Here is a 23,445-nt window from a genome sequence, read left to right as displayed (position 1 = left end):
CAATTTAGAATTGGGGGAGTCTTTATTCGCAAGTTGGAGACTGCCCCCACTCAGAGCAGGTCTGAAGGAGACAGCCCTAAACTTGTTGGGGCAGTGAGCTTTTTTTTTTTTCTTAATATTTATTTATTTTTATTACAAAGCCAGATATACAGAGGAGGAGAGACAGAGAGGAAGATCTTCCGTCCAATGATTCACTCCCCAAGTGACCGCAATGGCCAGTGCTGCGCCCATCCGAAGCCAGGAGCCAGGAACTTCCTTCTGGGTCTTCCACACAGGTGCAGGGTCCCAAAGCATTGGGCCGTCCTCCACTGCTTTCCCAGGCCACAAGCAGGGAGCTGGATGGAAAGTGGAGCTGTCGGGATTAAAACCAGCGCCCATATGTAATCCCGGCGCGTTCAAGGCAAAGACTTTAGCCGCTAGGCCACGGCACCGGGCCCTGTTTCTCAAATTAAAAAAAAAAAAAAAAAGCCAGTACATCTTTTGAAACAGGGTTTATATTTGGTTCTCTGCAGATGTCCCTTGGACTTGGTCTGCCTTGAGCCCTATCACTCAACATTACCCCCCTGTCTGGAGTCCCAGGTTCATCACCTCGCTGTGACCTTTTCCCTCTGACCTCTGAACTCCTGGGCTGTTCTTCCACCTAAGATTGTAATTAAAGAAAGGGATTTTAAAATTTTTGATCTTCTCACACGTGGGACCAAAGCCAAGTGGAGAGAGAACTAGAAAGCTCTGCCTGGTGGCACAGAGCCCTCACTGGGCTTTGTGTCTGCGCAGCAGCACGCATCGCTTCTCAGAGGGGAGATGCTGGGGAGCCTGGGGTCCTTCCCTGCTGTGCAGGCTTGCTGGGGGCACAGCGCTGTGAGCCAGGCCTGGGCAGAGGTGCCGCTCCAAAAGCCCTGGTCAGGAGAAATGTGGACACACACTCAGCTGTTGCTTCTTGCCCAGCTCAGGGTCCCATCAGGTGTTTTGCTGCCACAATGCTGCTCCCTCCATCACTGCCTGACTTCCAGCACTCTAGAGACGATGGTTGGTTTGAGCAACCAGGCAGAGCAGAGGATCGCTGCTTAGACTGACATACAGCCCATGCCTCAGCCTCCTCTGCCTTCCAGGAACTGACATCCCACTTTGAGCAGGAGCTGGGAAGTACTTTGGAAAATGTACATGCTTAACAAATGTACATGCCTGGTAGCTATGACGCTTTAGAAGATTTGTGGGCACAGGGAGGACAGGAGGAAAAGAAGTTTCCAGGGCAGGAGAGAATTCTGGAAGCAAAACGGAATGGAGCATGGCGGGGCAGCTTCCTGGGGGATTTACATGATCCTGAAATTTGGACATGGAATAGGAGGAAAAAATAGCCACGTCTCCCTCGGGAGTTTTTGCTCCCCCAACAGCTGACTTCATGGACCTAAATCGGGTCTCTACCCCTATTTGCTGCTACCTATTTTAGGAGTGCCTTATAAATACACAAAGGCGGAAATGCTGGTGCGTTGGCAAGGATGTGGCTCCAGGATGGGACCCGAGTCAAATCATACTTCCCTCCTGCAGCCCAGCTTCCAACTGGGGTTGGGAAGGCAGTGCCAGCAGCTGTGCATGTGCCTGTACAAGTTTCTGCCAACCCTGCAGACCCACCTACGGTTGGATCTGCAGGGCAGGGTGCTGCTAGCCACAGGAGCCCACCTCCGTTGGCACCCCCTCTCTCGTTCTTGGCTGTGTTAGGTTGCACGACCTGTCTACATAGGTGTCTGGCCCCAATCCTGAGCTGGAGACCCACCTGTAGGGAAGACTTTTTGCCAGGGCACTCTACATACTTCTGCCCACTGAAGGCCTTTTCTCAGATCCTGACCTGCTCACGTTCTGGCTTTGTGAGCAGTGGAATTAAGAAAGCATAAGATTGGGCCTGGCATGGTTGCCTAGTGGCTAAAGTCCTCGCTTTGCACACACCAGGCTCCCATGTGGGTGCTAGTTCTAATCCCAGCAGTCCCGCTTCCCATCCAGCTCCCAGCTTGTGGCCTGGGAAAACAGGGAGGACGGCCCAAAGCCTTGGGACCCTGCACCCGTGTGGGAGACCTAGAGGAGGTTCCTGGCACTTGGCTTTGGATCAGCTCAGCTCCGGCCGTTGGGGCCAGTTGGGGAGTGAATCAACAGACGGAAGGTCTTTTTCTCTCCTCTCTATATCTGACTTTCCAATAAAAATAAAATAAATCTTAAAAAAAAAATACAAGATTACACCTGATGTTTGAGAGGCTGGTGTGGCCTTCCTGGGGTTGGGGTAGGAGGTGGTAGTGAGAAAGCACAGCACTCCTCCCACCCCAATCAGATCCGAGTGTGTGTGTGTTGAGGGGAGTGTTAGGAGGGCTGTGGGCAAGGGGAGGGGCCCTCTTGTATGGGCTGTTGACCCTGGCCTGTGAGTCACTCCTTCCTTTAATAAGTAAACGATTTATAGGAGGGAGGGGCTGGGTTGCCTGCAAACCTGACCAAGTCAGCTTTAAAAAGAAGCCTGTTGCCTGCTCTCTAGGGCTGTGGTCCTTAAGCTGGAAGTAGAAGTGGCTTTGGGAAGGCGCGAACCTGGGAGACTAGACTAGGGTGGGGAGAGAAGTGGAGGCCTGGTGAGAGTCTGCCCAGGTTGTCGATGTTCATCTTGAAAAGTGTGTGCTCACTTGGTCAAGTGTACACTTCAAGGGGCGGGCTTGAGGCTGAGTAGCAAAGATGCTCGTATCCTTCCCGGAGTACCATGTTCGATACTCAGCTCCAGCTCCTCACTCCAGCATCCCGCCCCATACTGTTTGGCCACTAGGAGTTGTACCACTCTGGCGTTTTCATTTCTCTGGGATGAATACCTAAGAAGACTCACCGGGTTGTGGGGAAACTTCAGTTTTCAGGAGCTATCGACTGTTTTCTTAATCAGCCTCAGCATCTGGCATTCCCACCAGCCGGGCACAATTCTTTTCCTGTTCTTATTCTTATTTTAATTTGAGGGGTAGTGACAGAGAGGTAGAGAGCTCCCACCCACTGATTCACTCCTGACATGTCCATAGTGATGAGGACTGGACCAGGCTGAAATCTGCAGGAGCTCAGTCCAGCTACATGGTTCCCACTGTTGGAGACATTGCCTGCTGCCTGCTCTGGTCAGCAGTAAAAGGAAGCAAGAATTAGTAGAAGAGTTGGAGCTGGAACCCTGAAAGCCAGGTCCTATGATATGGGTCTCGCGGGTGTCCTAAATGCTGACTTTTTCTCTGACTTTTTGATGATACTGCCCCAGTGGGTGTGAAAGGATTCTGTATTTGTTTTTAAGATCTATTTATTTTTATTACAAAGTCAGATATACAGAGAGGAGGAGAGATAGAGAGGAAGATCTTCTGTCCGATGATTCACTCCCCAAGTGAGTGCAACGGCTGGTGCTGTGCCGATCCGAAGCCAGGAGCCAGGAACCTCTTCCGGGTCTCCCACACGGCTGCAGGATCCCAAAGCATTGAGCTGTCCTCCACTGCTTTCCCAGGCCACAAGCAGGGAGCTGGATGGGAAGTAGAGCTGCCAGGATTAGAACTGGTGCCCATATGTAATCCCGGCGCATTCAAGGCGAGGACTTTAGCCGCTAGGCCACGCTGCTGGGCCCCCTGTTTTTGTTTTTTTTATTACAAAGTCAGATATACTGAGAGGAGGAGAGATAGAGAGGAAGTGGAGCTGCCGGGATTAGAACCAGCGGCCATATGGGATCAAGGCGAGGACCTTAGCCACTAGGCCACGCTGCCGAGCCCCCTGTATTTGTTTTATAACAATTTCCTTGGGCCCGGCGGCGTAACCTAGCGGCTAAAGTCCTCGCCTTGAACGCGCTGGGATCCCATATGGGCGCCGGTTCTAATCCCGGCAGCTCCACTTCCCATCCAGCTCCCTGCTTGTGGCCTGGGAAAGCAGTGGAGGACGGCCCAATGCATTGGGACACTGCACCCGCGTGGGAGACCTGGAAAAGGTTCCTGGCTCCTGGCTTCGGATCGGCACAGCACCAGCCGTTGCACTCACTTGGGGAATGAATCATCGGACGGAAGATCTTCCTCTCTGTCTCTCCTCCTCTGTCTGTATATCTGACTTTGTAATAAAAATAAATCTTTAAAAAAAAAAAACCAAACAATTTCCTTGTGGTTGGTGTTGTCCCACAGTGAGTTGTGCCACAGTGTGGTAAACTACTGCCTATAATGGCAGTGTCTCCTAATGGAGTGCTGGTTCAAGTCCAGGGTGCTCTACTTCCTATCCGGATCCCTGCTAATGTTCCTGAGAAAGGTGCAGAAGATGGCCCCAGTGCTCTGGGCTGCTGCCATCCGTGTGCAAGACCCAGATGGGATTCCTGGCTCCGGCTGTTAGCCTGGCTTAGCTTTAACATCACAGCTATTTGGGGGAGCTGAGCTAGCAGATGGAGAACTCTCTCTGTCACTATGTCTTTAAAATAAATACAAATTATATCTGTTTATGAGGTACCATGTAATCTTTCAACGCATATATGTATTGTGTAATGTTCGAATCAAGGTAAACATAGCTGTGTCCTTAAACTTTTAAAAATCTCCTTAAACATAAGGAAGTGATAAGGAAGTGATAACTTCCTTATGGTGAAAGCATTCAAAATCTTTTTTCTTTGGCTTTTTCCTTTTTATAGAAAAATAAACAGTACTTGGTGTTATCTGCAGTCACCCTGCCATGCAGTAGATTAGAACTCTTTTTCCTCCTAGCTATGACTTAGCACCTGTTAGCCACTCTTTCACCATCTCTTCTTTAATCTGAAAAGGAAATCATTATTTTTTAAGATTTATTTATTATTTGAAAGGCAGATTTTACAGAAAGACAAACACAGAGAGAAGTCTTCCATCCACTGACTCACTCCCCAAATGGCTACAATGGTTGCAGGAGAACTTACCCAAGCCAGGAGGAAGGCACTTTTTTTGAGTCATCCACATGGGTACAAGGGCCCAAGAACTTGGGCCACACCATCTGCTCCTCTCCCAGGCCATGAATAGTGAACTGGGTTAAAAGTGGACTATACTAGGGCCTGGTGCAGTGGCCTAGCCTTGCAAGTGCCGGGATCCCATATGGGCACCTGTTCTAATTCTAGCAGCCCACTTCCCATCCAGCTCCCTGCTTGTGGCCTGGGAGAGCAGTCGAGGACGGCCCAAAGCTTTGGGACCCTGCACCCGCATGGGAGACCCCGAAGAAGCTCCTGGCTTCAGATCAGCGCAGCTCCAGCTGTTGTGGTCACTTGGGGCATGAAGCTTCGGACGGAAGAGCTTCGTCTCTGTCTCTCCTCTCTGTATATCTGACTTTACGATAAAAGTAAATAAATCTTCAAAAATCTTTATGAAATCTTTATGAAATGATGTCAATCCGAAAAACAGTAATATTATTTCAACCCCAAACAGCCTGTATCTCATGCAATAAGATATTGTGAAGTAACCAGTGAACCAACAATTGATATGAATCAGATTGTTTATGAGCTACATCAAAGAATTGTAAAACCTAATATATGTGTAAGGTCCTATGCTACTCGGAAATGGGGAGGGAGAGCGGAGAAATCTTACATCACCTTAGAAGGTGTGAGGAAGACGGGAAGTATAACGTATTAGGATTGTAACTGGTAACTCATAGATAACAGACTCAAATCAGCATTAGACAACAGCAAAACTACAAAGGCATATGGGGGGAATCAGGAGCAATCCTAACAACCTTTTAACAGGAGGTCATATGCATAGAGCAGCGGGGGACCCCAGAGTGGAGCAGGCAGACAGGAGGAGGCTTGTATACCAACCCTGAAGACCCCCAGATCCTCACCAAGGACTATCAGTACGAGCACCGAGGACTACAGGATTTAGCTACTAGGTCATCATGCCAGTCCCTGTGTCACTTTCATGTTAGAAAAGAGTTCGGATTTCCAAGTTGCCTGGACAGTCCAGCTCTTCTGAAGGTCACTGATTTTCCTCCATTTCCAGATGCATCAACGCCACCTACCTCCAAATGCCAGTGTAAGACCTGCTCACTGCCAAGTCTTCCCTGACCACCAGGCTCCTCCTCTTGGACTTCCAGGAGCCCAGATTTAGTGCTTCACCGTGTACCTTGTCCTGTTATCAAGCCTACCCTTCCTGTGTGAGGCACAGGTGTACCATGCAAACAACAGAAAAGGTGGGGCTGGCCTGGGTGTGAAATCCTGCCCAGTGGCGTGTTGGTGATAATGCCTCCCCTGGCCTGGCTTCGCAGGGTTCTGGTGGGGATTAATCAGCCCATGGGAGCCTGTGGACTTTGAACCCAAGCAGAATTAGCTTGATCTGCCATCGTCTGACTGATCATGAAAACTCTTTAAACCTCAGTTTCAGCATAAGAATAAAGAGCAATACGTTGGAATTTCATAGATTTGAAGGACCAGGCACAGACACAGTTAATAGCTCAAGGGGCCTGGTACGGTAGCCTAGTCGTTAAAGTCTGTGCCTTGCACGCACGGGATCCTGTATGGACGCTGGTTCTAATCCTGGCGGTCCCGTTTTCCATCCAGCTCTTTGCTTGTGGACTAGGAAAGCAGTCAAGGATGACCCAAAGCCTTGGGATTCTGCACTGTGTGGGAGACCCAGAAGAAGCTCCTGGCTCCTGGCTTTAGATCAGCACAGCTCTGGCCATAGTAGCTACTTGGGGAATAAACCAGTGGATGGACGATCTTACTCTCTGTCTCTCTTTCTCTGTGTATATCTGACTGTCCAATAAATCTTTTTAAAAAAATAGTAGCTCAATAAAGAGAAGACTAAGGGAACTGTTCTGTTGTCACAGAACACTTGTTAATTTAATTCATCTGTGATGGGCTTGGGGGCAGACAGGGACTTTTCAGAAATCACACACAGAAAGCAGCAGGCAAGGATTCAATCAGGATCTTTCTGACTCTGAAATTTAATTTTTTTCTAAAATGAGTGGCCGCAAGGAATATCTGTGGGGTCTGTCTTTGTGGCATAGCAGGTAAGGTTGCTGCCTGTGCTGGTGACATCTCGTATGGCCACCAGTTTGTGACTCAGCTGCTCCACTTTTTTTTTTTTTTTTTTTTTAGCATTTATTTTATTTATTTTCACTTGGAAAACAGATTTTTTTTTTTTTAAGATTTATTTTATTTTCATTACAAAGTCAGATATACTGAGAGGAGGAGAGATAGAGAGGAAGTGGAGCTGCCGGGATTAGAACCAGCGGCCATATGGGATCAAGGCGAGGACCTTAGCCACTAGGCCACGCCGCCAAGCCCCAGCTGCTCCACTTTCCATCCAGCCCTTGCCACCCATGTTGAGAAACTGGATGAAGTTCTTGCTTCTGGCTTTGGCCTGGCCCAGCTGTGGTTGCTACAGACATCTGGGAGTGAATCAGTGGATGAAGATCTCTGTCTCTCCATCTCTCGCTCTCTGTAATGCTTTCAAAATAATTTAAAAATTTAAAAATATATGTATTTGATAGGCAGAAAGAAAGAGTATGTGCATGCATGTGCTGCTGTCAACTGGTTTACTCCCCAAATGCTCAGGATACCCTAGGCTAGCCAAAGACTGAAGCCAGGAGGAACTCAAGCCAGGTCTCCCAGCCACTCGCGCCGTCACTGGTGCCGCCAGGGTCTGCATTGACTCAAGCCCAGGTGCCTCAGTGCAGGTTGTTGGTGTCTTAACCAATCAGCTTTGTGCCTGCTGCTCGACTACCCACCCAGTATCAGATGAAACAGTTGTATCTAAGATGCCACTTCAAAAAATGCGTGGAAGTCGGGCCCGGCGGCGTGGCCTAGCGGCTAAAGTCCTCGCCTTGAAAGCCCCGGGATCCCATATGGGCGCCGGTTCTGATCCCGGCAGCTCCACTTCCCATCCAGCTCCCTGCTTGTGGCCTGGGAAAGCAGTTGATGACGGCCCAATGCATTGGGACCCTGCACCCGCGCGGGAGACCCAGAGGAAGTTCCAGATTCCAGGTTCCCGGCTTCGGATCGGCGCGCATCAGCCCGTTGCGGCTCACTTGGGGAGTGAATCAATCGGACGGAAGATCTTCCTCTCTGTCTCTCCTCCTCTGTGTATATCTGGCTGTAATAAAATGAATAAATCTTTTTAAAAAAAAATGCGTGGAAGTGCAATTCAAAGATTATATTGGCACACAAAAAAGTTTGAAATTTGTGCATTGTTTTCCTATAATAGGCCTTTTGAATGAACTCTTTGAAGACGCTGTGTGTTTGGATTTTAAAACATTTTGCACCAAAATAGCATCTTTTAATTCGATTTCCACAAACTTCTTGAGATTCCCCTCATCTTTATTAGATGCTCAACTACCCAGGCAGCATCCTCTGGAAGGTCTGCTTCCCGAAGTTTCCCACCAGGAGCCATTTCCTGCAAGCAACAGGACTCTCCTGAACGGATCCAAGAAGCCAACTCAAAACAAACAACAGACTGTACAGCTTTTGTGAGAAGCCCATATCTGTTTCTGTATGGGAGTGAACTCCTGGGAACCCTAGCTCAGGGCCTCCGCCCACTCAAGGGAATACATTTGCATCTTACTCTACCAATCGCCTACATCAGACGCTTTGAAAGATGGAAAAAACCTATTCCCATAAGACCTGGGAAAGCTAAACAGTAACAGCTTCCCAAGGGTCTTCTGGATTACCAGGATACTGACACTTATCATGGGTCATTAAACATCAGAGTTTATGCTCACGAGGCTTAAAAAACAAAACAAAATAAAGTTTTCTGCATTTAAGCTTTCTTCCCAAGTACCTCAAGTAAGAGAAAGTTCCAGAAACCGTTTAAAAGGTCATGCAATAGTGAAATGAGAATTGCACAGGTCAAAGGATAGAAGCGGTAAACTGTTAGCAGCGTGGAACTCGGTGTACAAAGTCCTTCCTTTTGCTCTTCGTTCTTGGAGTTGTCTTATAGCATAGTCCATCTCTCTCTCACTCGTACTGCTCTGTCTGCAGGAGAAAGTCAGAAAGCTGAGGCAGATCCGCTTATCTTAGAGATCCTTGATTTCTACCGGACCTTGTTGATATGTTGGGTCACTGCATTTCTTTTTGCTGGTTCACCCTCTTAGTAGCCTCAACGACCAGAGCTGAGCGGATTCGAAGCCAGAAGCCTCCTTCCAATCTCTCACATGGATGCAGGGTCCCAAGGCTTTGGGCTGTCCTCTACTGCTTGCCCAGGCCATAGGCAGGGAGCTGGAAGGGAAGTAGAGCAGCTGGGATTTGAACTGGCGGCCCTATGGGATCCCTGGGAATGCAAGGCAGGACCCTAGCCACTAGATACTGAGCAGGGCCCCTCTTCAATTTCTTAAGCGAAATCAATCGCACAAATTCAGACTGTCAGGCTAGTACTGTTGCTTAGTTTCAGTCTCATTTGCAAAACGGAAGTAGAGTTGCGCTGCTCGGCTGCCAGCATGGACTTGGTGACTTTAGGGCTATTCATGATAACGGTGTTCCCTGATTTGCAAGGTTAATCACTTTGGTATTTCAAAACTGCCATTCTCGCTTCTGGGTGGGGTTTGGACCAGCTGTCAACAAGCACGGACTGGCTTGTGGGCTGGGAGATGTTTTACCCGTTGTCCGGTGAACATATTCTGATTTGTGAAGGCAGAAAACAGACATAAACCCTCTCCACTGAGCTCTTGGTGTTCCGACGTGGCTTTCTCTGCCTCAGCCTCCATTTCCTTGTCTTCTCAAGCATACTTAAATCTTTTAGCAGTTGTTAACCAAATAAAAGGGCATTTTTTTCCATGTAAAATGTTGAGACATAGCAAAGTAGAATGTGAAGTGCTTGTTGATATAGCTATGTATGTAGGTTAGAATTTTTAAATATTGTAACAGTTTTTAATTTACTTGTTGCAAAGAAAAAAAGCCCATCTGCTAGTTTAGTCCTCAAATACCCACAACAAAAGCTGCACGGGTTAGCAGAGGGAGCCGGGCCATCATTCAGGTCTCCGCTGAGGATGACGGGAAGCCCGTGAGCTGAGCCGTCCTGCTGAGTCCAAGGGTCTGCATTAGAAGGACGCTGGAGTTGGAGCCAAGGCTCTCGTTGACACGGGTACGCTCTCTGAGGGTTGCAGGTGTTTTCAACTGCTAGACTAAATGTCTGCCTTGGTGAAACATAAGGGTGCTGAAAAGTACAAAAATACAGCACCAAAGGCTTTTCAATGAAATCTACTAATATTCGTTGAACATCTTTTCATGATCCTCCCTCCCCCACTTAAGATTGAACTAAAGTTGGGGGGTTAAAGGTGAGATCCTGGATGTGGTAGGCTCTGAGTTCTCAGAGAATGTCCTTCTCTACTCAGCCTCTTTAGAACCCCTCCCCTTTGTTTTTCTAAGAGACTGTGTTCCCTTCTGGGATTCCAGCCTGTGATGATAAATGTTCCCTCACCACCCTAGCACTACTATTCATTTATCAGCGGGCTCGCAGCCTGGGGACAGCCCCTCATGTTAGCGCACTCTGCTTGTGGTCTCTTGCGCAAGCAAACCCGCAGAGATGACCTTAGGAGAGGAGTTGGGGGTTTCAATTCTGGCTCATCCTATAACTTGCTTCTGTGACCCGAGCAAATGACCTAAGCCTTCAAACCTTCAGTTTTCTGGTAGGTGGAATGTTGGTGCTCAGTGATCATCTTCAAGCTCTAATGGTTGCTAACAACTCTCTCCTTTTAAGCTGCATGTATTTATTTATTTGAAAGGCAGAATGACTGATGGAGAGACACATCAGAGGATCTTACATCTGCTCGTTCATTCCCCCAAATGCCCACAGTGCTGAGCCAAGCTGAAACTAGGAGCCAGGTGTTAGCTCTTTTTACCCTGTCACCACAAACTGGATGCATCAGACGCACCCAGTTATGCAGGAGGTCTTTATTTCAGCAGGGAAGATAGTCACCAGGACGGGAGCAAAGGCAGAGAGAGAGGCCAAGGGAGTGTGTTTTTTTTTTTTTTAAAGATTTTATTATTATTGGAAAGCCGGATATACACAGAGGAGGAGAGACAGAGAGGAAGATCTTCCATCCAATGTTTCACTCTCCAAGTGAGCCGCAACGGGCCGATGCGCGCTGATCCGATGCCGGGAACCAGGAACCTCAAACTTCTTCCGGGTCTCCCACGTGGGTGCAGTGTCCCAAGGCTTTGGGCCGTCCTCGACTGCTTTCCCAGGCCACAAGCAGGGAGCTGGATGGGAAGTGGAGCTGCCAGGATTAGAACCGGCGCCCATATGGGATCCCCGGGCGTTCAAGGCGAGGACTTTAGCCACTAGGTCACGCCGCTGGGCCCAGGGAGTGTGTTTTTTTATGGGGAAAGGGGACAGGCCTTAGGAGAAGGGGCCACAGGGATTGGTAGAGGTAATGTCCCTAACACAGTAGTGGACAGGGCTTCTAGGTAGGAGGCCACGGGCAGGGGCAGCTGGGCGTTGGTGTTCGCAGGACCCAACAGGGGATTGTGGATGCAGGATGCTAGGGTTACAGCAAATTCATGAAGAACAAGTTTTGAATTTAAAGGCCGTGAAACAGGGCCCGGCACAGTAGCCTAGTGGCTAAAGTCCTCTTCTTTGCACGCACTGGGATCCCATATGGGTGCTGGTTCATGTCCTGGCTCCCTGGTTCCCTTCCAGCTTCCTGCTAGTGACCTGAGAAAGCAGACGAGGACGACCCAAATCCTTGGGACCCTGCACCCACGTGGGAGACCCAGAAAAAGGGTCCTGTCTTTAGATCAGCTCAGCTCTGGCTGTTATAGCCACTTAGGGAGTGATTAAACAAACTGAAGATCTTTCTCTCTGTCTCTCCTTCTCTCTGTATATCTTACTTTCCAATAATTAAAAAAAAAAAAAAAGCACAAAACAAGGGACATGAAATCGTAAACTTTGAAGAAGCCAGGACCGAGGCAAGGTGAAATGGTATGGAGTCTAGAATGGTGGAGTCTTATCAATCTTTGGGGTCGATATTCAAGTCACTCTTTACATTAGGAACTCCATTTGGGTCTCCCAAGTATAGGGATCCAAATATTTGGGCCATCTTCTGCTGCCTCACAAGCTCCATTATGAAGTGTAGGCATCCCAAATGGTGGCTTAATGCACTGCACCACAATGATTGCCCCATTTGCACCAATTCTTAAGCTGTCTTTCTTTTTTTAAAGATTTCTTTATTTTTATTGCAAAGTCAGATATTTAGAGAGGAGGAGAGAGAGAGAGAGAGGAAGATCTTCAGTCCAATGATTCACTCCCCAAGTGACCACAAGGGCCGGTGCTGCACCAATCCAGAGCCAGGAGCCCAGAGCTCTTCCAGGTCTCCCACGTGGGTGCAGGGTCCCAAGGCTTTGACCCGTCCCCAACTGCTTTCCCAGGCCACAAGCAGGGAGCTGGATGGGAAGTGGGGCCGCCGGGATTAAAACTGGCGACCTTATGGGATCCCGGCGCATTCACGGTGAGGACTTTAGCCGCTAGGCCACCACACCGGACCCAGTTGTCTTTCTTTTTTAAGAACCCAGGCTAAAGTGAGTTGGTGGAGTATCACTTTCATTTTCTTTCTTTAGGATTTCTTAATTTATTTGAAAGACTGAGTTACAGAGAGAGCGTGTATGCACGAGAGAGATCTTTCATCTCCAAATGGCTGCAATGAGCAGAGCTGGCTGGTTCAACGCCAGGAGCCAGGAGCTTCTCCCGGGTCTCCCACATGGGTGCAGGGGTCCAGGCACAGGAATCGTTGTTCTGCTTGTTTTCCAGGTGCTCTAGCAAGGAGCTGCATAGGAAGTGGAGCAGCCGGGATGTGAACCAGCACCCAGAGGGAAGCTGGCATGGGCAGGGAGTGGTTTTACTTGCTAAACCACAGTGCCAACCCCTGGAATATCCCTCTCAAAGCTCTGACAAGTGACTACTTTATTTCATCTTTCCAAGAACTGTGTAGTGAATATTATACACTTGCATGAGGCTGGAATTCCCCTCTCCTGGGATACACTAAATCATGCATTCTTCCATCTTCTCTCATGGTCTGTAAAGTCTTGAAAATACTGTTATACTGGGTCCAGCATGGTAGCCTAGTGGCTAAAGTCCTTGCCTTGCACACGCCGGGATCCCATATGGCTGCCCCACTTCCCATCCAGCTCCCTCCTTGTGGCCTAGGAAAACAGTAGAGAATGGCCCAAAGCCTTGGGATCCTGCACCCGTGTGGGAGACCCGGAAGAGGCTCCTGGCTCCTGGCTTCGGATTAGCTCAGCTCTGACTGTTGCAGCCATTTGGGGAGTGAATCAGTGAATGGAAGATCTTCCTCTCTGTCTCTCCTCCTCTCTATATATATCTGACTTTGCAATAAAAAGAAATAAATCTTTTTTTAAAAGGAAGATACTGTAACACTAACTCCGTGTGTGTATATGTGCATGTGTTTGATACAGCTACCTCTGCACTTGATGTGCTTAAAACATATAGTGTCTCTCAGATGAGTTCACCCTTGTTTTAAGACTAGCCATTGGGCCTGGCACAATGACTCTGTTGACTAATCCTCTCCTTGCATGTGCCAGGATCTCATATGGGCACCAGTTCATGTCCCGGCAGCTCCACTTCCCATCCAGCTCCCTGCTTGTGGCCTGGGAAGATTGTGGAGGCCGGCCTGAGTCCTTGGGACCGTGCATCCATGTGGGAGGCTCCTGGCTCCTGGCTTCAAATTGGCTCAGCTCCAGCCATTGCAGCAGTTTGGGGAATGAACCAGCTAATGGAAGATTTTTTTTTTTTTTGATCTTTCTCTCCTTCTCTCTGTAAATCTGCCTTTCCGATAAAAATAAACAAACTTAAAAAAGAAAAGAGTAACCATTGATTATGTGGAGTTAAAGTCTGTGCATGGGGAGGAGTTGGAGAACCCTCCCTCCCACCTGTCCTTCATTGCTGGCAAGCTGCAGGGCTGTCACCGTCACTCCCCACAAGGCGCTTGAATCCTCAGGCCCCTCAGACTCCTTCCTGGGAGTTTAACACCTAAGCATAAGCTTACAGGAACATTTGGGAGCAGCTCCTTCCGTGGATGGCTGCTGAGACTTGAGTCACAGCCCGGTCCCCTAGGCCCTTTGGTATCCTGTGTTGTGGTTGGCCTTTCGTTCTGTGAGCTGCTCTGGACCCTCCCCAAGTTAAGAAGGAAGAGAGAGAAGACAGGAAGACAGGCCCGTGGTGCTCCCTGCAACAGAAGGTCTGTCGGAAGCACCCAGCCTTCTCTGTCTTGATCGGATGTTGACTCAGTACTGCGTTTCTGCATGAACAGCCCGTGAGATGATCCCACTGTCGCAGGTTGCTGTGGCTACAATGTCCGCTTGCACTAAAAGTTTCTAGATTCGCTCCTGCTGTACTAGCTAGACTGATGGGCCACAGGGCCCGTGAGCTGTATCTATCTCTGAAGCTGGGCTGTGTTGACACTACTGATGCCAGCTTGTTTGTGCGTGACAACAGCTTTGTCCCTAGGGAAAACTCTGCCTGGGGCCACTTAGAAACCCTGCCTTTCCTTGTAAGCGGCAGGTTCCCACACAGCACTTGCTCTCCGACACAAGCTTTGCCACCTCGGTTCAGCCATGAGTGGGGCAGCCCGGCCTGCCTGGGCCTTCAGCCTCATTCTGGTTTTGCAGTTTAGAAGAATGTCCCATTCAAAGAAGTGAAGGTAGGATCTTTCTTCTTTTGCTTTTTTAGAGACTTATTTAGGGGCCATCACTGTGGCACAGCAGACTAAGCTAATGCTCCTGGAAAAGCTGCAGAAGACTGCTTGGGTCCTTGTACCCATGTGGGAAACCTGGGAGAAACTCCTGGCTTCTGGCTTCAGGCCAGCCCAGCTTTAGCCATTCTAGCCACTGGGGGAGTGAACCAGCAGATGAAAGATTTCTCTCTCTCTCTCACCTCTCTCCTCTCTCTGCTCTCTCCGCTCCCCTCCCCTCCCCTGCATGTGCAGGAAGCTGGCTCAGAAGCACAGTAGCCGAGACCAGAACCAATGCTCCCAATATGGGATCCTAGTAATGGAAGTAGCAGCTTCGTCCGCTGCACCAAGCCCTCAGGTGATGTGTCCACAGGATGCCAAAACAGCTTGTGAGCTGGCAGTTTTTTAGCATGATGCGGCCAGTGTCTGTCGCTAGGTGAGTGTCTGTCGCTAGGTGAGGACTGCTGGCTCTTAGCCCAGCAGGTGCCCAGTCCTCCAGGCCCACGTGTCAGACTTGCTTACCATTCACCCATCCATTGTCCACTCTACATGCATCGGATGCCCGAGTTACACAGTGGGAACGCAGGGTCAGCACCAGGAATCCCTCTCTGAAGTCGGGATGCGTTGAAACTGGTGATTTGTACCGTGGCGATGTAACCATGAACATGACCTAGTTTCTGCTTATACAATGCTTTCAATCCTTTGCTCCGTTAGGCTCAGTCGCTGTCCTCCCCCCAAATACAAAGCTCCCTTAACACCAACTGCCACAGCTAAGCACTGTGCTGGGCTACGCCAAGCCCTGGCAACGAATCAAAGGCATGGGCTCTCGCGTGGTCCTTATCATTGGCTTCCCTTCAACATTAAGCAAGTAAGTGAAGGCATCTGAGGCTCTGTGTCCTCATGAGCAAGGTAGAAATGATGCATGGACACTGGGACAAAATTGAGAATGAGATTAAGAGTATATGGAATAGCTCTCGGCCAGGCTGCGCGTCCGAGCCGCCATTATGGACACGAGTCGTGTGCAGCCTATCAAGCTCGCCAGGGTCACCACGGTGCTGGGCAGGACCGGTTCCCAGGGACAGTGCACGCAGGTACGCGTGGAATTCATGGATGACACGAGCCACTCCATCATCCGCAACGTGAAAGGCCCCGTGCGGGAGGGCGACGTCCTCACCCTGCTGGAGTCGGAGCGAGAGGCTAGGAGGCTGTGCTGAGCTGATGCCCGTGGGTCCTCCTGGATGTCCCATCAGCCCCGCCCCCTGGAATGGCCTGTGATTGTTAAATAAAAGCGTTTGTATTGTAAAAAAAAAAAAAAAAAAAAGAGTATATGGAATAAACACATCAGGTGGTCATGGTGGGATGGGACCTGGTTCCCGGCCCTGGCTGTGGACTAAGCCTGGAAACTCCATCATGTCCTCTAGCTTGAAGACAAGGAAGGCAGCATGCCCACATTCCCATTTGGGAGAGCAGAATTGCTCCCTCTTCTACCCAAGAACAGGTTACACAGCCTCAGTTTGGCTTTGACAAGTCACCTTCGTCAGACCTTGCACACCTAGTAGCTGGCAGCCCCCCAGATCAGATAGTATACCTGATGCAAGAAAGAGAGTGAGCTCACCCTTAAAAGAGGGTGTTGTTCAGCAGGGGACCTCAAGTGGAGAGGGCAGGGCAGCAGTGGCCTCACTAAGCTCGTGTGTGGCCCTGGAAGACTTTCTTGTCCTCAGAGCCCCTGCCTCTCTCTGCTTCCTTTGGGCTCCATGGCTTGTTCAGCCGACACACACGAGAGTCTGTGTAAGATACCTGTTAAGACATGAGCGCTAGGAGGAAGCAAACTGAACAAGAGTTAAATCTCAGCTGTGTGATTGTAAGGTCCGGGAAAGATACATGTTCTCCCTATTTCTCAGGGCCTCAGTCATGTCATCTATAAAGCAGAAATATTAGTACCGTAATGGAAGGCGATTGTGAGGATGCCATGGGAAGGTTTCTGCAGCACCATGGGCTCGCGAGCGCCCAGTCAGCCCAGCTGTCTGGTGTGTGCCTGTGTGTTGGCATCAAGTTCCACTGGCTTGTGTGTATGAGCATGAGCACCAGGGCACATGGGCAAGTCCACGCGTGCTGGTCCTTTCACATGCTGTGAACATGGCTCTCACCGCCCCAAGGCTGGGTCTCAGTGCCTCTCTGAGTGCCTTACTGACTGTCACAGTTTGCAGCTGAGAAGCCAAGACTCACCAGGCGCCAGGTTGCTGAGTTTCCTGGCTCAGGTACTCGTTTCTTCCCAGCCTGCTTTGGCGTACTCCTGACGACCACTAAACGTCTTTGAAAGACTCCAGGAAAGTCAAGTCTAACCCATGTATTCCACACACATGCGAATGCTGGGCTTTGTCCCAATTCACAGTGAAACTGGATTAGTGCTGAAGCCACTGCTTGCAACGCTGTCATCCTAGAACTCCGGTTGAGTCCCAGTTGCTAAATTTTCAGTCCACCTCCCTGCAGCCCAGGTTTGGGGGGTGGGGAAGGGTAGATCCTGAAAACACTGAGGGTAGTCTTTGGGGCCACCAGAGAGTTAAAGCACCTTCAAGGGTACTTTGTGCTAGTTTCGGGTGAATTCGCATGGTGCGTGAAAGTAACTGTTGCTTTACTGACCACAAGGTGGGTTATGCTGTTCATTTCCTATCGCATCTTGATACCCAAGCAGTGACCCAGGCCCCAGGTGCCCAAGGGCGTGGCTTGGGGGCATGGAAATGCACTGAGCCAGGCTCTCTGTGTCTCCCTCTTCCCAGAGCAGTGGCAACAGAGTGGAAAGGGCCAATTTCTCCCTTTCTATCTGTTCTCCTTTTCTCCTTTGGTTTTGTACTTTAGTCTGGATGTTTGGACTAGCAGGAAGCACTGACAGCCGGTTGAAACCCCGGGCACATGGCTGGCACAGGCTCAGGTACTCTTTAAACAGCACCCAGAAGGGCGGCAAGTGCAGTCTCTTGTGTCTACAGCTGTCAAGCCCCAGCCTGCCGGCAACCCCAACCTCCCAGCAGCTCAGGTGCTAGCTTGGCAGGCAGCTCCCCAGACACAGGTGAATGTTCTTCAGGTTCCTGGGCTTGGCTTTGAATAGTAGCAGGCTCAGGAAGCTGGTGGGGAAAAAGGCTGGGGAGGGACTTCTAGAAGGGTATTCCAGAAGATTAATGGAAAACTCCAATTACAAGATAAATATATTTTGGCACAGAACATTTTTGAAATGCATGCAGATTTTTTTTGGGGGGGGGGTTAATTTTCCCACGATGTGCTTTCTGAAGAGCCTGTGTATCTGCTCATCAGAGTGGAGTTAGGGGGACCTCAGGTTCTCACCTCTCTGCTGCTCCTCCCTTGTACTGTGCATACAAATACTGTGAGGGACAGTGAGTAGCAGCTGAACAAGCCCTGAAATGCCAGCTCCTGCCCCCTGCTGCCTACAGGTGTACACCTGGATTGTCTGTGTTGAGAAAATGGTCTGAAACCAGGGAGAAGGTTGCAGGTGTCTGCCCTTCTGTTCATTTCTCCAGCTGTTTGGCACTCAATCAGTAAGCATGGGCTTCGTGGGCTTATGAGGAGATGGTAGCAGCCAGATGAGACAATAAAGAACTGGCTTGGAGAATGGTGCAGCCTCAGCACAGAATCACAGGACGTGGAACGTTGTGAGTCAGGAGCTGGGGCTACTGAGACCATGGTGGAAGTCTAACATAAAAACCCAGACCGGAACTAGCTGGAGGAAGTGGCACAACTTACATAGCAAACAAAGAGCCGTGTAACAACCACAATAAGTAAAATCAAATTATAGACCCGTGAGTGACACAGCTTAGAAACATGCCCCAAGGAGAAGAATCTGCTAACCAGAGTACAATGACCAAAGCAAAAGAAGAGATAAAGGCAAAATGAGTATTACTGAAGACTGCCCTGCAAAGGAGCAAAAGCCTTTGCCAACCTCAGAGTTAACTGAGGAATACATCGAGAAAATGGGGGATACAGAATTCAAAACACTTGTTATAAAACTTCTTATCAACAACAAGAAGCACGTAAAGCAGGCATTCAAGAAATTTAAGGATTATGTCACATAGGAAATTAATTAAATGAAAGCTGATCTATCAGAAATGAAGAATACAATGGAGCAAATTAAAAATACAATGGAGAGTCTCCAAAATAGAATGAAGGAGGCAGAAGAAAGAATCTCAGAATTGGAAGATATTTTCTGTCACTAGGGGGAAACAAACAAAAAGCTGGAAGCAGAGCTGGATCTGGCTAAAAATTAGTATTCAATAATTGAGGGCCTGGCAGCATGGCCTAGCGGCTAAAGTCCTCGCCTTGAAAGTGCCAGGATCCCAATGGGCACTGGTTCTAATCCTGGCAGCTCTACTTCCCATCCAGCTCTCTGCTAGTGGCCTGGGAAAGCAGTCAAGGATGGCCCAAAGCCTTGGGACCCTGCACCCGTGTGGGAGACCCGGAAGAGGTTCCTGGTTCCCGGCATCGGACTGGCGCGCACCGGCCCGTTGCGGCTCACTTGGGGAGTGAATCATTGGACGGAAGATCTTCCTCTTTGACTCTCCTCCTCTCTGTATATCTGACTTTGCAATAAAAATAAATAAATCTTTTAAAAAAAAAGAGAGAGAGAGAGAGAGAGAGAAGAATTGAAAGACAGTGGGCCTGGTGTGATAGCGAGTGGTTCAAGTCCTTGCCTTGAACACGCCGGGATCCCATATGGACGCTGGTTCTAATCGTAGCAACCCTGCTTCCCATCCAGCTTCCTGCTTGTGGCCTGGGAAGGCAGTTGAGGATGGCCCAAAGCCTTGAGATCCTATACCCGCGTGGGAGAACCAGAAAAACTCTGGGCTCCTGGCTTCAGATTGGCTCAGCTCCAGTTATTGTGGTCACTTGGGGAGTGAACCATCGGATGGAAGATCTTCCTTTCTTTCTCTCCTTCTCTCTGTATATCCACCTTTCCAATAATAATAAATAAATCTTTAAAAAAATTGAAAGACACTATTAAAAGGCCCAACATAAAAGTTATGGGAGTCCAAGAAGGTGCAGAAAGAGAAGCTGGGTTTACAAATGTATTTAATTAAATAATAAGGAAAATTTTCCTTATTCTGAAGAAAGAATTGGCAAACAGCATCAAGGAGGGGCACAGAACTCCCAACAGGCTTGACTAAAAGCGATCTTCACCAAGACACATGATACTCAAACTCTCTTCAATAGAACACAAGGAAAAGATCTTTAAATGTGCACATGGGAAAAAAAAATTGACATATAAAGGAATGCTAATTAAATTTACAGCTGACCTCTCGCAGGAAACTCTACAGGCCAGAAGAAAATGGAGTGACATATTCCAGATTCTAAAAGCAAAAATGTGTTGGCCCAGGATAACGTACCCAGCAAAGCTTTCCTTTGTCTTTGAAAATGAAATAAAATTCTTCCACAAAAAAGAAAAGTTAAAAGAATATGTCTCTTCCAAACCTGCCCTACAGATGATACTTAAAAATGTTCTCTTGACTGAGAAGAGGAATAGCACCCACCCAAACCAAAGGCAAATGTGAAGAACATCCCAGTAAAATAACAGAAGACTAAATCAATGAACAACCCATTGCTAAAATGTTAGGACCAAATTTCCACCTATTCATATCAACCCTGAATGTAAATGTCTTAAACTCATCAATCAAATGTCATAGATAAGTAGACTGGATTAAAAAGCAAAATCCATCTATTTGTTGCCTACAGAAGACAGATCTTATCAACAAAGATCAGCGGAAACTACATCTCATGAATTTTGATTTATTTTTTTAGTTTCATCTCTTCAAAACACTTTCTCATACAATTCTTCACTGACTGAGAGATCACACAGCAGCATCATTTTCTTCAAGAAGATTCTTGATCTTTTTCATTTCTTTAGCAACGCATTAGTCATTCAGCAGCATGTTACTTCATGTTTTTAATTCCTTTTGTTGATTTTGTTTTGTGGCTTTTCACTTAAGGAGATGTACAGTAACTGTTATGGAAACGCTAATATCCAGTAGCATGTTATTTAGCTTCATGGCATTGTAAATTCTATTTTTCTTCCTGTTTAAAAAAAAAGAAAGAACCGTCTTGGGGTGTGTGTGTGTGTGTGTGTGTAAGGGGCATTGTGGAGGGGATAGGAGAATAGGGGTAGTCTGGTGAGTAAATGGGCACCAGGGATCGTGGGTGAGAACAGGGTGGATAAAAATTCCCAAGCACGTTCAATATAGAGCAGAATTAAGTCCACAGGCTTTTTTTTTTAAGACTTATTTATTTTTATTGGAAAGTCATATATATATATGAGAGTAGGAGAGACAGAGAGGAAGATCTTCTCTCCCCAAGTGACTGCAACAACTGGTGCTGCGCTGATCCGAAACCAGGAGCCAGGAGCTCCTCCAGGTCTCCCATGTGGGTGCAGGGTCCTAAGGCTTTGGGTCATCCTCGACTGCTTTCCCAGGCCACAAGCAGGGAGCTGGATGGGAAGTAGGGTTGCTGAGATTAGAACCAGCGACCATATGGGATCCCGGCGTGTTCAAGGTAAGGGCTTTAACGACTGCGCTATCACGCCGGGCACAAGTCCACAGGCTTTTATCCTGTGCTCAACCGCTGCCTTGCAGACCTGGTCTCTTGCTGTCTTTGTGACTTTTGGTAGCATTTTAAGCATTTCTACAAAAGATTTATTTATTTTTATTGAAAAGGCAAGATTTACAGAGAACAGAAAGATCTTCCATCCATTGGTTCATTCCCCCTAGAGCTCCTGGCTTCGGGCTGGTTCAGACGTGACTGTTGCAGCCATCTGGGGAATGAACCAGCGGATGACGGACCTCTCTCTGTCTCTCCTTCTCTCTCTCTCTTTTTTTTTTTTTTAAGATTTATTTATTTTATTACAAAGTCAGATATACAGAGAGGAGGAGAGAGAGAGAGGAAGATCTTCCGTCCAATGATTCACTCCCCAAGTGAGCCGCAACGGGCCGGTGCGCGCCAGTCCGATGCCGGGAACCAGGAACCTCTTCCGGGTCTCCCACACGGGTGCAGGGTCCCAAGGCTTTGGGCCATCCTTGACTGCTTTCCCAGGCCACAAGCAGGGAGCTGGATGGAAAGTGGAGCTGCCGGGATTAGAACCAGTGCCCATATGGGATCCCGGGGTGTTCAAGGCGAGGACTTCAGCCGCTAGGCCACGCCGCCGGGCCCATCTCCTTCTCTCTTTAACTCTGCTGTTTTTTTTCTTTCTTTCTTTTTTTTTTTTTTTGTATGTTAAGAGGTTTATTCCAACGGGGCAGGAACAGGGTAGTGGTGGTGAAGATCAGGAAAGAAGGAACTCTGCTTTTCAAGTAAATAGAATAAATCTTTAAGTAAATGAAGAGAATTTATTTTCTTTAATATACATAGGTATATGTATACACAGGCGTAAGTAAAATATGTGCCTAACCCATAGCCATTCATTGTTAGAGTTGCATTAACAATGCTTATCATTGCATCAAGTTCTCTCTGGAGTATCATGGAGTAGAAAGCAACACAGAGCTGTGTCTGCCTTAGCGTCGCCTCCCAGGTGACAAGCAATGACTATCTGGACTGTCCATGCCCCTGCAGGGTTCTCCTGGGGTCCAGGCCCTGGTGGTCTAATCATAATGGCTCCTTGTGAGTGATCCCCAAGTGCTCCCCTAGGACAGAGCCATGGTCCCTACTTTTTCATCTGGGCAGGTGTGGAGCTGAGCCCTGGGTATTCCTTGACAGCTTCCTGTCCTCTAGGGAGGACAAGGGCCCCATCTTAAAGCAATGCCCCTGACTTTCATCACTTTTTCTCATTCCAGTTTTAGTCTCTGGTGAGAATAAATAAATCCATGCAGAGTCTGGGGCTGCTCAGCAAATCTGCATTCACCATGGACCCGTGGGTAGCACATATGAAACCGGCCAGCCCAGGCTCTGCCTTTCGCCGCTTCCTCTGGCTCTGGGAGAGCTAAGTCCTTCCCCTCCTTCTAGTCCTTTGGCTTTCACTCAGGGCAGATGTAAACCCCACCTCAAGGCTGAGATAGAGCAGCGGGATGCACCCACTGCACAGATTCTTTGTCTCTTTCAGACATGACTTTTCTGTTGGCATTCTACATTAGTTATGTTTGCATTAAGCAGGGAACACAGACCTCCCATCTGCCAGCTTCCTCCCCAATTTCCTATAAAATCTGGGGTTCCAGAATTGGACCCAGGAATTCTGACGTGAAACTCCCTAGCTGCCGCCTCAGCCAGTGGACCAAACACCTGACCCTTCTGGCATCTGAGTTGCTTCCATTGGTGCTGGGAGGTGGCCTTTGTCGGGGGTGGGGGGAGTGGGGAAGAAGTGATCCATCTTCTGACTCTGCTGTTTACTGCCTTTACTCATGGACCAATCCGCTGTGCGTACTCGGTGATGTCTGCAGGTGGACGAGATCCTTTCGCACACAAGCAAGCTGTAAGATGTGGCAGTGACGGATAGGGGTGGGTGTCCTCCATTTGGGGCTGATGTTGGTGTTCTCAGTGCAGACCACTGGATGATGTGAACAGATCCTTGGGGCCTCCCAGGCTCCCTCACAGTCCCCCCATGAGCTTCACACTCTTCTTTCCCTTCACAGTGAAAATAAACGGCACAGCAGAGCAGGAATTGTAGTACTGCGGGTTAAACCACTGCCTGCCAGGCTGACCGTCCATGTGGATGTGAATTCTAGTCCTGGCCACTCCTGCACCCACACGGGGGAAGCAGGATGGAGTTCTTGGCTGCTATTAACATCACCTTTATTACAATGAATTTGGAGC

General features: G+C 48.6%; 2 protein-coding genes across 4 annotated transcripts in view; both read left to right on the top strand.

Annotated features, from left to right (window-relative positions):
* Positions 1-23,445, top strand: part of B4GALNT3 (beta-1,4-N-acetyl-galactosaminyltransferase 3) — a 90,120-nt gene that overhangs the window by 37,230 nt on the left and 29,445 nt on the right. The gene's annotated exons all lie outside the window — the stretch shown is intronic.
* On the top strand, positions 15,626-15,891 carry LOC131478126 (small ribosomal subunit protein eS28-like). Its single transcript, XM_058655922.1, has one exon. It carries the CDS (start codon positions 15,654-15,656, stop codon positions 15,861-15,863), a length of 210 nt encoding a protein of 69 aa, XP_058511905.1. The 5' UTR covers positions 15,626-15,653; the 3' UTR covers positions 15,864-15,891.

Source organism: Ochotona princeps, chromosome 27 (assembly GCF_030435755.1).
Source record: "Ochotona princeps isolate mOchPri1 chromosome 27, mOchPri1.hap1, whole genome shotgun sequence".
NCBI lineage: Eukaryota > Metazoa > Chordata > Mammalia > Lagomorpha > Ochotonidae > Ochotona > Ochotona princeps.
This window is presented reverse-complemented; position numbering and strand designations above follow the sequence as displayed.